This window comes from Larimichthys crocea, chromosome XVII, assembly GCF_000972845.2.
Source record: "Larimichthys crocea isolate SSNF chromosome XVII, L_crocea_2.0, whole genome shotgun sequence".
NCBI classification, from domain to species: domain Eukaryota; kingdom Metazoa; phylum Chordata; class Actinopteri; family Sciaenidae; genus Larimichthys; species Larimichthys crocea.
This window is the reverse complement of record NC_040027.1, coordinates 13,637,343-13,652,615: the sequence shown is the minus strand read 5'-3', so window position 1 is coordinate 13,652,615 and position 15,273 is coordinate 13,637,343. Positions and strand designations below refer to the sequence as shown.

General features: G+C 41.7%; 1 protein-coding gene across 2 annotated transcripts in view; it reads right to left on the bottom strand.

The window, feature by feature from the left end:
- slc9a7 (solute carrier family 9 member 7) overlaps window positions 1-15,273 on the bottom strand; it is a 29,649-nt gene that overhangs the window by 5,140 nt on the left and 9,236 nt on the right. Inside the window, exons 7-16 of one of the 2 annotated variants that reach the window (XM_019252972.2) lie at window positions 14,664-14,805; window positions 14,455-14,560; window positions 13,464-13,552; window positions 12,815-12,928; window positions 12,444-12,555; window positions 11,068-11,221; window positions 7,549-7,611; window positions 5,241-5,304; window positions 2,811-2,893; window positions 538-643 (exon numbers count right to left, since the gene is read on the bottom strand). In XM_019252972.2, the coding sequence (XP_019108517.1) occupies window positions 538-643; window positions 2,811-2,893; window positions 5,241-5,304; window positions 7,549-7,611; window positions 11,068-11,221; window positions 12,444-12,555; window positions 12,815-12,928; window positions 13,464-13,552; window positions 14,455-14,560; window positions 14,664-14,805 (1,033 nt within the window). The remainder of the gene's footprint in view (window positions 1-537; window positions 644-2,810; window positions 2,894-5,240; window positions 5,305-7,548; window positions 7,612-11,067; window positions 11,222-12,443; window positions 12,556-12,814; window positions 12,929-13,463; window positions 13,553-14,454; window positions 14,561-14,663; window positions 14,806-15,273) is intronic. The other variant, XM_019252971.2, reaches the window with a different exon arrangement.

Here is a 15,273-nt window from a genome sequence, read left to right as displayed (position 1 = left end):
ACAAAATATAAGTGAAGATGTAAAAATATAAAACAAACATAAAAATATAGATATAAAAATATATTCTAGCTAAAAGATCCGAGAATAGAAAAGACAGTGGCAAGTCCGGAGATATAAATAGTATAAATATGGCAATGTTGGAATTGGAATGAACAGTATAAACAGAACTATCAATATAAATATAAATATGGCAGTATGGACAGAATTTACAGTGGGTAACACAATTGACTCTGATTATTGGTTTTGTAAACAAACATGATATAACGTGTTTGTTTATCAGTGAGCTTTAAAAAGGTGCTGGTAGGAGGATTTTGTTCTCTAACTCCTCTAGCTCTAGCCTCATATCTCAACTCTTATTTTCATGCCCAGAAATGTCCAAATTTAAATCCTCTGACAGGACAATGTGCAGTGAATAGATTTTATACTGTTTCTACAGTGGGAACATGGATATTTTTCACACTACTGGTTATGTAAGAGTGTCACTGTGTATTTGTTGCATGCATACTGTGCTTTTTTTGTGTGCATGTGGACACTCACCTCATATGCCTGGGGGCTGGTCAGACAGCTCGCCAGTGGTCCACAGTAGGCAGGCAAAGTGGAGGTGAGAGGTGGACCGCTATGTGTCAGAATAGGCTTAAGGTAACTGGGCAGTTATTAAGGAAAATGACCTGAAGGGCGAAGTAAGTCGAATGTATCATTTACACTTGAGAACTACAGACAGGGTGTGAAAGATTTACCACAATTTGGCAAGTCCAATGTTGCCAGATGTCTTGCAGCCTTCTTCCAGAAGTGTTTGAACAGTCTATTATTGGGTCTTTCTGAAGAATTAAAGACACAGCAACAGACTGAAGTGGATTTTCCTCAATCCGGCAACCCAACAGTTGCTCTTGAAGCGAAAACAAAAGGCTAACACTGGTCTGTAAAGCATCAGGAAAGTAATTTATCTCGACAGTGGAAGCCAATTATCCGCTGAAACGGTTTGCAGATGCTTATTCAAACAAAACAGTCTACTTTGATAAACAGTCGTTTCCTGAACCATAAAAAAAACATTTCAAATGATGAATTATGACCTAATAACATTGAGGATGTTTGCCAGCAGGATATATTTGGAGTCCAAATCTGTATGGGATTCTGTGAACAGCTGAGGGTAAAGTAACATTGGCGATGCTTGGCAAGCAGAGAGCCAACGAGCTGGCCTCTTTCTTTTTTCCCCCTAGGCTGTGTCGCACTAGGGGGGAAAAACCCAATTCCTCGTTAAACTGGTCAGATCGTTGCTCCCCTGTGAGGAAACATGTATCTACTCACTGAGAGAATATCAAGAATACTGCAGATGTTTCATCAGCTTCATGAGGTTGTCACCTGGAAAGGTTTTCTAACAATCTTGAAGGAGTTCCCAGAGATGCTGAGCACTTGTTGGCTGCTTTGCCTTCACTTTGCTGTCCAACTATCTTAATTGGGGTCAGTGTCAGGTGATCGGGGAGGCCAAATTGCCAGTGTCACCAGTAAAGAACCTCCACACCGTCACACCTCCTTCTCCATGCTTCATGGTGGGAACCACACATGTAGATACCATCTGTTCACATTCTCTCAAGTGATCTGAACCAAAAATCACAGATCTTCCCAATGATTCTCTGTAAAGTCATACAACTGGAGTCTGCCAGCACCAGCAAAGAACCTCCACACCATCATACCTCCTCTTTCATGCTTCAGAGTGGGAACCACACATGCAGATATCCATTCGCCTTTACTAAATCTCAGACCAGTCCAAATTTCCACTGGTCTGATGTTGATTCTTTGTGTTTCTAGGTCCAAGCAGTTCTCTTCTTCTTGGTCTCCCTCAGTTGTGGTTTCAATTCAACCATGAAGGACTGATTAACATCACTTTAAGACATGAAGGTCAATCAGTCCAGAAAACATCAAGGACTTTATAATGTATCATCGTGTGCAGTCACACAAAAAAAAAAAACATCAAACGTTATGATGAAACTGGAAACTGAGAGCCCAGTTTCACAGAGTTCAAGACACATCTTAATGTCAACTGTTCAGAGGAGACTGCGTGAATCAGACCTTCATGATTATATTGTTTGGTCCAAGAAACACAAGGAATGGAGTGGATGGTTTCTATATGTGTGGTTCCCACCCTGAAGCATGGAGCATGTGTGATGGTGTGGAGGTGCTTTGCAACATTACAGTGACCCCTAAACCCCCTTTGACTTGGTACTATGTGTGTTCCAACAGAGAGTAGATTGCATGTTTCCTCAAAGGGGAGCATTGACCTGACCAGTTTAACAGGGAATTGGATATGTTTGAACAGCAATCAAACTGAACTGTTCACTTCCCAGAAGTGAAGGAACAAAAAGTCACCTCTGCACCAGCATCATCTATGTTTACTTCAGCCTCCGCAGTACTGGGACGTGAGACAATCCACCCTGTTTGTTTCAGCTCCGTCTAGCACGTGTCACCAGGGAGAAAGTCTCGGCTGTAAAACACAGCTGCTCCGCTTAAAAGCAGCGACACAATCAACCACCTGGGGAGGCGGTTGTTGAGCAGAGGTCGCAGGAGGGAGGAAATGGGAGGCTGAGCTGCTAGACACATTTTCCTTCAGTATGCTTTCAAAGGCGGGGTAATCAGGGACAACAAACACTTGTGTGTGCGTTACTGCGATCACATATCCCAAGATGAGTCAATAAAGACGCTGATTGTGACTTTGATGTACAGAGGATAAAAACAGGTGTTGGACAATCATCTGACTGGAAAGGTTGTTGACTTTGTGATCTTTGGTTCTGTAAAGCCGGTCACAGAAAGGATACTTGTGATCGAAGGTGTACCACAGTCTGAACAGCCACGCACTCTCCTGTTTGGTTTTACTCTGTCCTTCAGCCTGGGAGCCATCCTGGTGAAACACACAGAAAGAAATGAAATTAAGATTTGCCGTCAACTTCTTCTTTCCAACAACTCTCAGAGAAGTTTGCCCTTCCTGAAAATAACTTCTTCAGGTTCTCAGTTTTGTTAGAAGTGCTTACTCTAGCTTTCCTAATTTCCCCTTTTTAACCCACCATGAAGGGAATGATCTCTGCTTTTGTATTCACTCTATAGATCCAGCCTCAGTTCAAACTATTTGCAGTATGGGAGGATGATTTACAGCGTGAAATTGCAGATGATGTATGGGTTCCACTCTTCCTCCATATCTGCCAACGGCACAGGTTGCTACAATGTTTGATTCTCCACCACTATCACGTAACTAAGGTCAGATTATCTAAAATATTTGAGGATATTAATCTTGTTTGTGACAGACGTCATCAGTATACAGCTGCATATTTTGCTTTAGACGTGCCCTTCTTTGCATAATCTTTAGAATAGCAGAGACACTTTACTGATCCCACAAAATTCTTTTTTCACTTTCAGTTGTCTCACACACACACAAACACACACCTCCGGTTCCCAAGTCCAATCCGTACAGACTGAGCTACTGCCACGTGGTTAGAAATCTTCAATTCAGTTTTACAAAATGACCTCGGTCTCTATCACACCATGTGCAATATCAAATCATAAGAACAAGCTAGATGCCTGATTTCCTCTTAAGTGGAAACCTTCCGCTCCACCTACACACTAGCTGTGAGTAAAAGAAATTTTCTCCTTTGTCAACATGGAAATAATTGTGTGTGCTGAGGCCAACTTCTGTTACTTTTATGAAAATCTGGGAGCAATTATTTGCCTATGTAAACAGACCCGGACTGTCCCCAAATGTTTCTCTCTCATTTGCTTGTAGTAAAAACATGTTTTTTTTTTCCTTTATCGTTGATACTCATCTGTATGTGCATGCAAACTCAGATCTATAGTTGCCATGTCACTATGTAATTTGTTATTTCGGTTCCTCTTTCATAAGCCATTTCTTTCTTTGTGGTTTACTTTTTATTTATTTACACAAAAGTGTCTTGTCTTTCTTTGTCCTTGGTGTTGTAATAAGTTTACTGTATAATTGTTATGTTTAAAAAAATCTTGTATCAGGCTGATGATCCTGGTGTTTCTCATCCAGCTAATTTGGTTCCTCAAACTCAGTTTTGGTAACTGAAGTAAAATGTCTCTTATTTTGAAATATATGACAACACGTGTTGATCATATGAGCAGCCGCATGCACTGACACAACAGACTCATGAACGCTTTCTGCATGTTGTTGTGTTGTACATCGTTTCCACATTATGTTGGGTATTATGAGTGAATGCATAAGTTCATGTTTGGTTACGTTATTACTAAATGAAGTCGGTCCTGGACTGATAATCTGAGCATGTACAGTTTGTATTAATGATCTGTTTATTTAATTAATTCAGAGGCAGGAGATGAAGAGGTGTGAGGACGGCCCAGGAGAGAGCGGCGTCATGTGTGCAGCCATTTTCAGATAAAAATAGTCGGTACACACAGGTGTAACCAATGATACCAATTAAGCAGTTCCAGTTCAGCTCCATTCGGGTCAAACAGAGTCAGGGTGCTGCTGTGCTGCGTGTTGGCTCACTGGAAAAGTCTCTCTGCTGCACTAAATGGAACTGAACCTTAATTAGTATCATTGGAAACAGCTGTGTTGATCCTACTGTTTAATGCCAAAACAGCTGCTGTGAAAAAGGGTTCACACTGTAGCACCTCAGGGACTCACACACCCCAGTGTGTGTGTGTGTGGAAAGAGACCAATAAAAGAAATTATCCAATTGGACTGCCTGTAAACAAGCACGGGGTGGCAATGAGGCCTGCTGCTGCCATGTTTTCTCGCTCCAGTGGTCCGATAACAGTCAGAAACTTGAGGTTGAATTTATATTTGTTTGTCATCTTAAAAAAAATCTATGAAAATGCATCTAAAAATCACACATATGAGGTTCATCCTGAAAGCCTGCACCTGAATCTGTGAGACATCAGTGTAACTACCAACATCACCACGCTGGCTCCATGGTGACCTGCACTCCCTCCCTCCCTGAGGTGTGACGCAGCTCGACAAATTAGATTCATCATCTTAAGTGAAAAATGACTGACTTAAATCATATTACACACACACACACACACACACACACACACACACACATCTAAAGTCGCTCTTCTCCTTTCACTGTCTCATTCAGCAGCTTCGTCTCCATTTCTATCGACAAACCGAGCTATTTGCGTGTCTTCGGATGTGCTGACTCCGCTCTGCGTCGACATAAAATTGCAGAAGCAGAAACCTTCATAGTACATGAAGTTCTCAGTGAGATCCTCACCCCCTGTAAGACCTGGAAGCTGTCTCCACATGGCTGCTGGTCTTGATCCGGGTCCACGCCAACCCTAAAAAACAAACAGGAAGAAAGAAGAAAACATTAACAACCTGTGAAAATGTAAAAAAACAAACAAAAACAAAAAAAGGGGATATTTAGGTTAAATGCCAATTAGCAGTATCTGTCAGCCCCTTACTTTTGACCTTTGATCTACTTCCTTATTTCCTGTTGCAGTTTGAAGGTTACATGCTTTTGTTGACACGGAAATAACATGCATCTTTTGCACCTGCAGATCCGCTCTCTTTGCAGCTGACAGAAAGGAAATGCATCAACGTGTCGATCACTTCATCTTTCAGGGGCTGAAAAACGTCTGACAACTGGCACCCAACGCGACCACTGTCACAGAAAAACAGCAAGAGGAAGAAAGATGCTTCGAAGTCTGCCTTAACCACATGAAGGCATGTGGCAGAGCTAAAAAGATTCTTGGCTTGTGACCTTAAACACAAAACCACAACCCCTGCGACAAGCACAAAGTTTGCACTTATGCTCAAGAAAGTCACTGTCAAGGCACAGCTTAACGCCCTCAGCAGAGAAACTTTTTAGGGCACAAGATGACTGTGCTTATCTTCGAACATCAATCGCATGATGTGTTTTCAGATTTTTCTTCATAAGCCAAACCAGATTTAACTAAAACTACACAGAGAAGTCAAAATCGACCCATCAGTTTTTATATTGCTGTTGGCCAAACTAAAATATGGACCCAAGCTCAAGTTTTACATGAAAACTGTCATAAATGTGTTGTTATTGCTACAAAATGACATTAAAACTGCAAAGTATACAAATATTTTTAACTGTCAGTAACAAAAAAGTGATTTCTGAGCTAAAGTAGATTGTAACATTTTAGTTTGGTTAAATAATCCAGCAGAAATTAAACATGAAGCTGCAGTTAGTTTAGTTTGGCACAAAGACTGGAAACAGTGCAGAAGTAACAAAATCTGCCTAACAAAGGGAAACAAACTAAAAAAATAAAAACACATTTCGTGGCGGGGGTTATGCACCGACCTATTTCTAAACCGGATACAATCACACAACTACAGAAATAAAATGTCGAACACTTCCTTTAAATCTACAGCAGCTCATACTTGGCTGGACATAAATAATTTCCCCCGTCGTGTCTCTTACCAACAGAGTAGGATTAAACTGAACACAAACAGATTTTAAAAGGGGGCACTTTTAATTCTCATAAGCTCTGGAGCAGTGGAGACTAATCCTTGTGGACGGAGGCCAGAGCAAGAGATGTGTAGCCTTTCACGGTTAGGTCTGTAACTACAACTTGACACTGTACACTCGAAGGTGAACACTAATGTGCGGTGGTGGTTATCTTTAGACTTTTCCATGACAGCCACACAGAGGAAACATCCACTCTGAGTGGAGCGGAGCGAGTAATGTCATTTTTCTTTCTGGTTTCCACCTTAAAACTGTTTTAGAAAGAGCAGGCCATGCGAGTGCTTTTTTTAGGACTTTCTCCTCAATCGACTATACACAGTCTCGCAGGAGGAGGTGAGAGGAGAGTTTGAGGTTGATGAACCTGCGAAAACAAAAAGGAGGTGCAAACTAAGGGCTTACTTGTGCAACATCAGGAAGGATCTGTAAGAGATTAGGACGAGCATGCAAAGGGGCCCCACCGAAGAGCATATGCAACAATGAGCATATGCTTCCTGTGATAAGAAACATTACAGACCTCACACCCATAAGAGTGTGTTCCCCTGACTTAATTGCACAAGCTTAACCCTCTTCTCCTTAAATCCATCAAATAGTTCCTCACAATAATGTTTTTACAGGGTTCCTCTCCATGTCATGACACAAGCACTCTGTTACTTTCTTACCTTCCTCTTTTGCACACGCTTCAGATTAGTACACACATATCTGTCAGAGCTGCTTCTGGGTGATCTGTATTTTTCTTCCCCCCACACCACGGTGTGAGAGTCTGGCGGACAGTCCGCAGAGAGACGACAAAGAAACACACTCGGGTTTTCACACCATGCAGAGAAAGCCTTGAATAAACCAGCTGATCGCTCCTCGAGCAGCAGCAGCAGCAAGTAGCACGAAAGCAAACAAAGCACCTCCACCAGAGCTGAGTTTAAATATTGCTCCTCAAGAATCAAATCTGTTTTTAAAATGTTCCCATGCCCCTTTTAAAAAGTACCCATTGTTCCACCATTCATCAGAAAAACAGAAGTGAAATCATGAAATGGAAAATTGCAAACTTTCCCCAACACCAGTCAAAATGTTTGTACACATCTAGATACAGCACCTGAAGTACGCCCACTTTCCAAGCCGACGATGCTCTTCCTGTAAAGCTTCGGTGTCCCCAAAGCTGTCAGTATCGAGCACACTGAAGTGTAAGTATCAGGTGATATATTTATTGTTATTGTGTGTATTAGAATAACCACATCATGTTTCAAATACTCCCAGTCATCACAGTGCAGCGTTTCTACATTTTTACACATCAGATTAAAGCATCATCTACGTCATTCTGAGCTTTCCAAATGGCATTTCACAATCAGTGTTTAGTTTAATGGACGATGAGGCATGAATGAGAGTTTAAGCAGATAACAGTGACCGCTCAGTGTTTTAAAAATAGTAATTGGCAACAGTCCCTCTGTTTTGGGGACGTGCGCTAATCCTCTGGTTTGGCAAAGAGGTTGAGTAGATGTTCAGGCCTACATGTAAAAGATAAAAATAAAAAAAAACAGGATGATAATGACAATTCAACTACTTTCAGCTCGGATGTCAACTACAGTTCAACTGCGGTCATCTCTTTTACTTTTATTCCCTCTCAGTGGTTGAACCGCAGCTGGATTATCAGTTCCCTTCAGTCTTTTCACATCAAAATTTAATTAAACGCTTCAACTTCATGCAGTGCTGCTATTCCAACTTGTTTCACCAACTGTATTTTGACTGTTACTTCTTTATTGGTAATTCACTTCAGTTTCTTTTAGTATTTTATTTATTTCAAGTGTTTCTGCTCATTTAAAATCAATTCATTATAATATTTAGATCCAAATACACTTTCAATTTTTCCCCCAAAATGTACCTTTTTATGGTTTATCAATGCTCGTCTTACTAAAATTTTACCTGAGCTAGTAACAAAGCTTTCCGCTAAATGCCTGTTATATAACGTGGATCACATTAGTGCACATCTGTGGACCATAAGCTGGAGTCGGAGTCAGGTTGCTGCAGGAAAAACTCGAACTCTAGTTGAACCACGAGGGTGCAACAAGTATTTTAGTTCATTGTGAGCTGCTGTAAGCGGTGAATTTCCCCAGTGTGGGGTCATTAAAGTCTACGTTAATATACAACACCAGTCAAATGTCTGGGCACACCTTCTCATTCGATGTTTTTTCTTTATTTTCATTATTGTTATATCTTTTTATATTGTGATATCTACATGTGTGGTTCCCATGGCGACACTGTTGTGCAATTTATTCAAAATTCAAGGCAGTTGAAATGTTTGAGGGATGAGTCGGACTGCAGAGTGAAGGAAAAGCTTCCAGCAAGTGTTCATCATATGTAGGAACAACTTCAACACTGCTGGAAAACCATGTCAGGTGACGACCACATGAAGCTGACTGAAGGAAGATGTGTTATTTTATAGTTTTGATGTCTTCACTGTTAATCTACAATGTAGAAAGTAATAAAAAATAAAGAAAAAACATGGAATGAGAAGGCAGGTCCAAACTTTTGACTGTATTGTATATACTGAAAATGTTCAGCATTGGAGTTGACAGATTAGTATCTCTTCTCAGCCTCAGCATGATGACACATGGGCTCCATCTCTCCCTCGATGGCTGCACTGCTGGGACTCTGTGATAAGCTGCACGCCTCCCTGCTCACAAACCATCCATCAAAACCCGATAACAGAAAGCAGCAGCATCTCCTCTCACACCAGACGTTTACTGTCGCAGCAGCAGCAGCACCAGTGCTCCTTCACATCTTGCTCGTCATCCAGACAGTAAATAACATTTTACAAATTGAAGGCCTTGAATGTTTCGTCCCCGTAAAGAGTAAAAATGTGTAAATTTATGCACATACACAAGGATGAGGATGATACAAGGATCACGAAGCGCGGCTGATATCCGCCTGCCATGCACCACATGTCCCAGTTACCATGGCGATGGGTTCATTTTGGCAGTGCTCTTAAAAAAAAAAAAAAAACACAAAAAAAACCCACCAAACACAATAGTTCCTGCTCAGTCCAAGGAGGATCATTGCTCATATTAAACAGAGCCTGTTCACTCAGTTCAGGCCGCCTCTGCAGCTGTCACACACACACACACACATCACCCGGGCCCGTAATCCGCTTTGTCATGACAAATACAAGCTCCCAGTGCATCATGGTCTGACAAAAATAAATGAGGCTGAGCTCCAAAACAGACACACCAAGCAAAGCACTAAAAGCAGCAACCCCCGACCGATGATAACATCTCGAATTTGGGGCAGCTTGTTGTCTGATAAACAGGAAAGATCTTGATTTGAGCAAGTCCGAGTTTCGTCACAGAATGGATAACATCAAAAAGTCTCAAAAAGTGACTTGAAAACTCTCGATACATGAACATAAGAGATGGAACGCCGGCAGCAGAGGAGAACTCTAGCACCATCTTCTGGACAAAATCACCATTCGTCCTCAAAGTTGATGTTGGAAGCAGGAAAAATGGGCCAAGCATCAGGAATCGAGCGACGTTGACAAGGACCAAACTGTGATAACTAAACAGGGCAGGGTTAGAGCATCTCCAAAACTGCAGCTCTCGTGGGGTGGACCTATCAAAAGTGGTCCAAGGAAAGAAAAGCACTGACAGGACTGACAGGGTCATGGAAGACCAAGGCTCATTGATGCATGTGGGGATTGAAGGCCGTGTGAAGAACACACCTATTTTTAGAGGTCTAGCAGAGTCTGTGCCTAAGAGGTTCAGGGCTGTTTTAGTGACAAAAGGGGGACCTACACAATGTTAGGCAGGTGGTCATAATGTTATGGCTGATTGGTGGCCCTACAAAGACAGAGAGCAGTGACTACAGATGCACTACAGTGAGATAATTGAGGGTAAACTAGCAGACAGAAAGGTTGTAATGCCTTAATTTTAAGGCGGATTACTTCATCCTAAAAATAACAACATGTTTTGTCTGTACAAGACACCGCCCTGCCTCCTCTGGATGAACATCTCCTCATAAGTTGCCCGAAGGCCACCATTGTTGATGCCAATGCCATGACACCACCCAACACCAGCTCCAAAAGAAGTCTATTACCTTTGTCAAAGCTGGACAGAAACCCTGACCCACAACCAAAAACAAAAACCGTCCTCCTCGATCTGGACAAGCAGCTGAAGTTTCCATAGCACGCAGGAGAAACATCACTTCAGCCAGATGTGATCATCATCACCGAGGTGACAAAACTACTGATGATCCTCGAGTTCACAGCGCCCTGGGAAGTGCGTACTGAAGAAGCCAACGAGAGGAAAAATACCAGGAAGTGGCGAAGAAGTGCCAGGACAGAGGCTGGAGGACGACTATGAGCTGATAGATGCAGATGCTTTGCAGGGCGCTCACTCTAAAGCCCTTAAAATAAATTGGACATTGCAGGGGCCATTCACAATTTTAGATTTAAGTTCAAAACAGACATTTCTTGATCATTTATCACAATTTTTACCTTTTGAGAAATCAATTCCAGAGAGGACTGGAACTATTTCTAAATATTTTCCTTCATAACTGGAAGAGTTTTTGTTGTTTTTAGCCGCAGATTTATACAAACACATTCTGAAAAGTACTGTTACGTCACCTGATGTGTAGCCACGACAGCATGGGTGTCGTCCCGCCGCCGAACACCCAGACAGTGAAGAAGACGATGAGCAGCGTGGTCGTGAACATCATCTGTCGGGCGTAGGTGGCCGTGTCTCGGATGGCCAGGGCGAACGCCATCGCCCCACGCAGGCCTGGAGAGGATCACAATTAGTCAGTTAATGGATTAGTAAAATTTACAAAATTTTTATTGTATCCTTTTGTTATACAGCAGGAAACTAAAAGTCTTTACGGTGTTATTGAGACTAATCGAGCAAATTGGAGACATTACCTTCAGGCTTCTGCGATATTATGATCATATGATATGGTATTGTTTCATATTTTATACATTAAAAAAAAAGGTCCAGGTTGTAGGATTTAGTGGCATCAAGTGGTGAACTTGCCGATTGCAACCAACTAAAACTCCCCTCACCCTTCCCAAGCTAGAAGGAGTACATAAAGTGGTACAAAACTGACGGCTATTTCTAGGGTAAGGTTTCATACACAAATGAAAACGATGACTAGTTTAATCCATAAATCCAATAAATCCACCTACATCTTACACACGCCACCTTTAAACTAGTGGTTCTAATCTATGGTATGTGTACCACTGATGGTACGCTACCTCTCTCCAGTGGTACGTGGAGGAATCTCTGAAACACCTTTTATTAAATTAAATTAATTATACTACTACTATTATACCATCAAGAAACTACACAATTAACATGTTTTGTATTTTGCATGACGCATATACATCTATGATTAATTATTAGCTAAAGTGTGACAGCAGGATATGAAAGCAGAGGTTCAAAAACTCTGCTTCTATGGGAATAACACTCTTCTATCTAATTAGCTCTGGTTCTTGAACCCGTCCAGGGAAAAATAATTAGTCCTCTTAATAGGAATAAACCTGCCTCCTGCGTAAACTCTCTGTAGTTTAAGGGGGTCGGCCTACATCGCTGGATTTTAACGTCTGTCAAAGTAGTGGTACTTGGAGAAACAAATATCTTCTGAGGTTGTACACGGTGTAAAAAGAAGTTTGAGAAACACTGAATTAAACTATTAAGTAAGAACTAAATTAGAAAATTAATCGAGTGTAGAAATCTTGTCGGAGGCCCAAAACTGAAGTCTCAGGATGAGTCACGGATCAGGTTCAGAAGGAGATCCTAAAACCGGATCAGAGGAGGTTCAGAGAAATGTGAAGAGTTTTCCAAACGTATATTAAGGCTGTATCTTTGTCGGCGCTCTCCTCAGTGCTGATTTGTTGTTTGTTGTGTACATTCGATTGCTTGTCTCACGGTCCAGAAGATTCTCTTTATCACAGCCCTAAATCACATTTAGCCTGACATGATGAAGACAAAGGTGTCTTTTCCATACCTGCAAACATCATCATGTGCTGGAAGTTTCCCTTGATCTTGTGCCTTCTGCCGAGGTTGAGGAGGAAGGACAGCGGGTAAATGTTGAAAGCTCTTCCGATGAATATGGCAATCTGACAGGCAGGTCAGGAAGTCTTTAACCCAACAGTTTAATGTTGGAGAGATTGAGTGACGGGGTGTCCTGATTAAATCAAAACATAAAAGTGAACCTCACAGTGAGTCAGCTAAATCTTTCTCATAATAAACCGATTGTGTTTTAAATAGCACAAAAACCCTCCACAGGGGGACTTTAACTATGACCCAGATCTAAAGCTGCAGAAACATTTTAATTCTGTGAGTCTCAAATGAAAACAAACGTTTGTTGTAGGATACAAAAGCCCCGATGATGAAGATGGGGCTGAAAATGTGATTCTGGAAGGTGAACAGAGCCAAACCCATGTAGGAGAAGATGAAATTCTCAGCCAAGAAGTGAAGGACCTCAAAGAGCTGCGTGGAAAATAAAAACATTCATCATGAATTCAGTTCATAAATGTACGAATATGCAGCAAGAATACGAGCAGAAATGTACAGAAAGACTCTTAAATTTGAGCAAGTTGGATATAAAGTTTGCAAAACTGCACTGAAGCTCTGAGCTCATTTGTTCTCTCAAAATCCAGCTTTCATAGTCGTTTTTCTTCTTTCTCCCAGATCTGACTGCAGCTATGTTTAGAGTACGAGGACAAACACATGAAAAAGTAGCATGTGTAGCTTTCTTTGAAAGTAACAAGAGCCTGAGGGAACACGCTGCCACGTTGTCCACGTGCTAATCTGTACCCCGTCCTCAAGACTGAACCCCCCCTCTGGGAAACTAAACAGTCGTGTCAGGAGAGATGTCCTCAGACAGCGCAACGATTAAGGTCACAGCAGGCTGATCATTGAGCCATCTGGCACCCGTGGGGGCCGAGTACCCTGTTCGTACAGTCAGGGGGTTCAAAACAGTTTAAAGCGAACGAGGCTGCGCGTGCAGGAAGGGGTCGGGTACCTGCTTGGTGCGTTTTGTGGACTCTTCAGAGAGGTTGTTGTAGGTGTAGTGAGCCTGCGTGATGCCACAGAACAGCACGGCCACGACACCTGCAAGACAACACAAAGAAACGCTCTTAACACTGGAACGTCAGAGCCAAACATGAGCTTCGTAGTCCTCCGTTTACAGAATATTACACAGATTATACAAAATATTCATAACTGTTTAATTAGTGTAGAATGAGCCTTTTGTATCTACTGAAGTTGTGAGTGAGCCATCATATTTCTACAAACTACAGGTGATCCAGAAAGAGTCTTTCATGTTTTTTGTGCGTTTTGCAGCTACTGTAGATTCTCCATCATGCCAGGAAGGAGAGGGTGAGGCTGGCTACAGAACGAGTCAGTCTCCATAAGTCCCCATGTTCAAATGTCCAACTTCACAGCAGAAATAAACATGTTTACAGCCTGGTACAAAAAACAGTTTTGGTCTCTATAGCTAATTTCCCCATTCATGTACTGAGTCTGAATTTTGCATGGTGTGGCTGCTTTGAATAAACAGGTAGGTGCTGTTAGAGGTGAGCTCCACCCATGATTCACATGGCCAGAGCCATCACACTCTGAGCTTCACGACGGCTTTTCAGAAACATTTAGATGCGCAAAAATTGTTAATTTGTTACAGATCAAAAAAGATGGCAACACATGAATAAATAATCCAATAGGTAAATAAAGTTGTGCCGATCAAACCTTCACTTTTTTGGTTATTTTTTGCATCTGAATAGCCTCTCCAAGGTCTTTAATTCATAACTAGAAGTGACAGGAAAGTCAAAAGTAACCAGACTTCCTTCAGGCTCACTGAGAATCATCAGTAATTTCATGAATTTAAGTCAGACAGAAGTCAGATACTGACAGACGCTGAATATACAAGCTTCTTGTACCAACCCGACCACAGCTATCTAGTACCCACTTCCCCACTTGCAACTACATCCTGATAGAAACCCCCTGATCCAGCTCACCTGTGAACCCGCAGGCTTCGGCCAGCAGGAAGGTGCTCCAGGACATCAGGAAGAAGAGCGCCGTCTCCAGCAGCGGGAAACAGTGCAGCTTGGTGAACTTGGTAACGTGGGAGTCGAGTTAAAGACACAACTATAAAAGCCACCTACAATCCCAAAAGACATTAGACTGACTTCACATTTGTACTTTCATTTCAAAGAAGAGAGGATATGAGAGCAGTTACGACTCCTGTGGCTGCACCCATCACAAAGGAACCGCTGAAAATACCGAGGAAAACCCCGACCGACTTGAAAAAGGCAGAGGCATCAAACATGTGGGTGTTTGCACCGCTGGGCTGGTAAGCCACAATAGACCTGAAATACAAAAAAAAAAAAAACAAGAAGTATTTTTAGGATTTGTGATAAATTTCCCAGTGATGTTTTGAAATGAGTCACTTCCTTTCAACTGTAGCTAATTTTGGCTCTTTGGTAAAAAAAAAATAAAAAAATATGGAGGATTGCGAGTCTGCTTTTTTTTTAATTAGTATGTCAGACAAATTCTGCAGTTAAAAATCTAAATATTAAAACACATTGGTTGCAAATCATCCTGAATCAACATCAGACATATTGGAAGCTTAGAAAACGGATATATGAGGAGATATTGCTGAGACTGGTCAATAAAAATGGTTAATGATAATTTATATATTTATAACTCCTGTCAGGCTTCATCATCAAATCAATTTTATTTGTATAGCCCAAAGTCACAAAGTACATTTGCCTCAGAGGGCTTTACAATCTGTACAGGGAGTGACACCCTCTGTCCTTAGACCCTCGGTTCAAGTG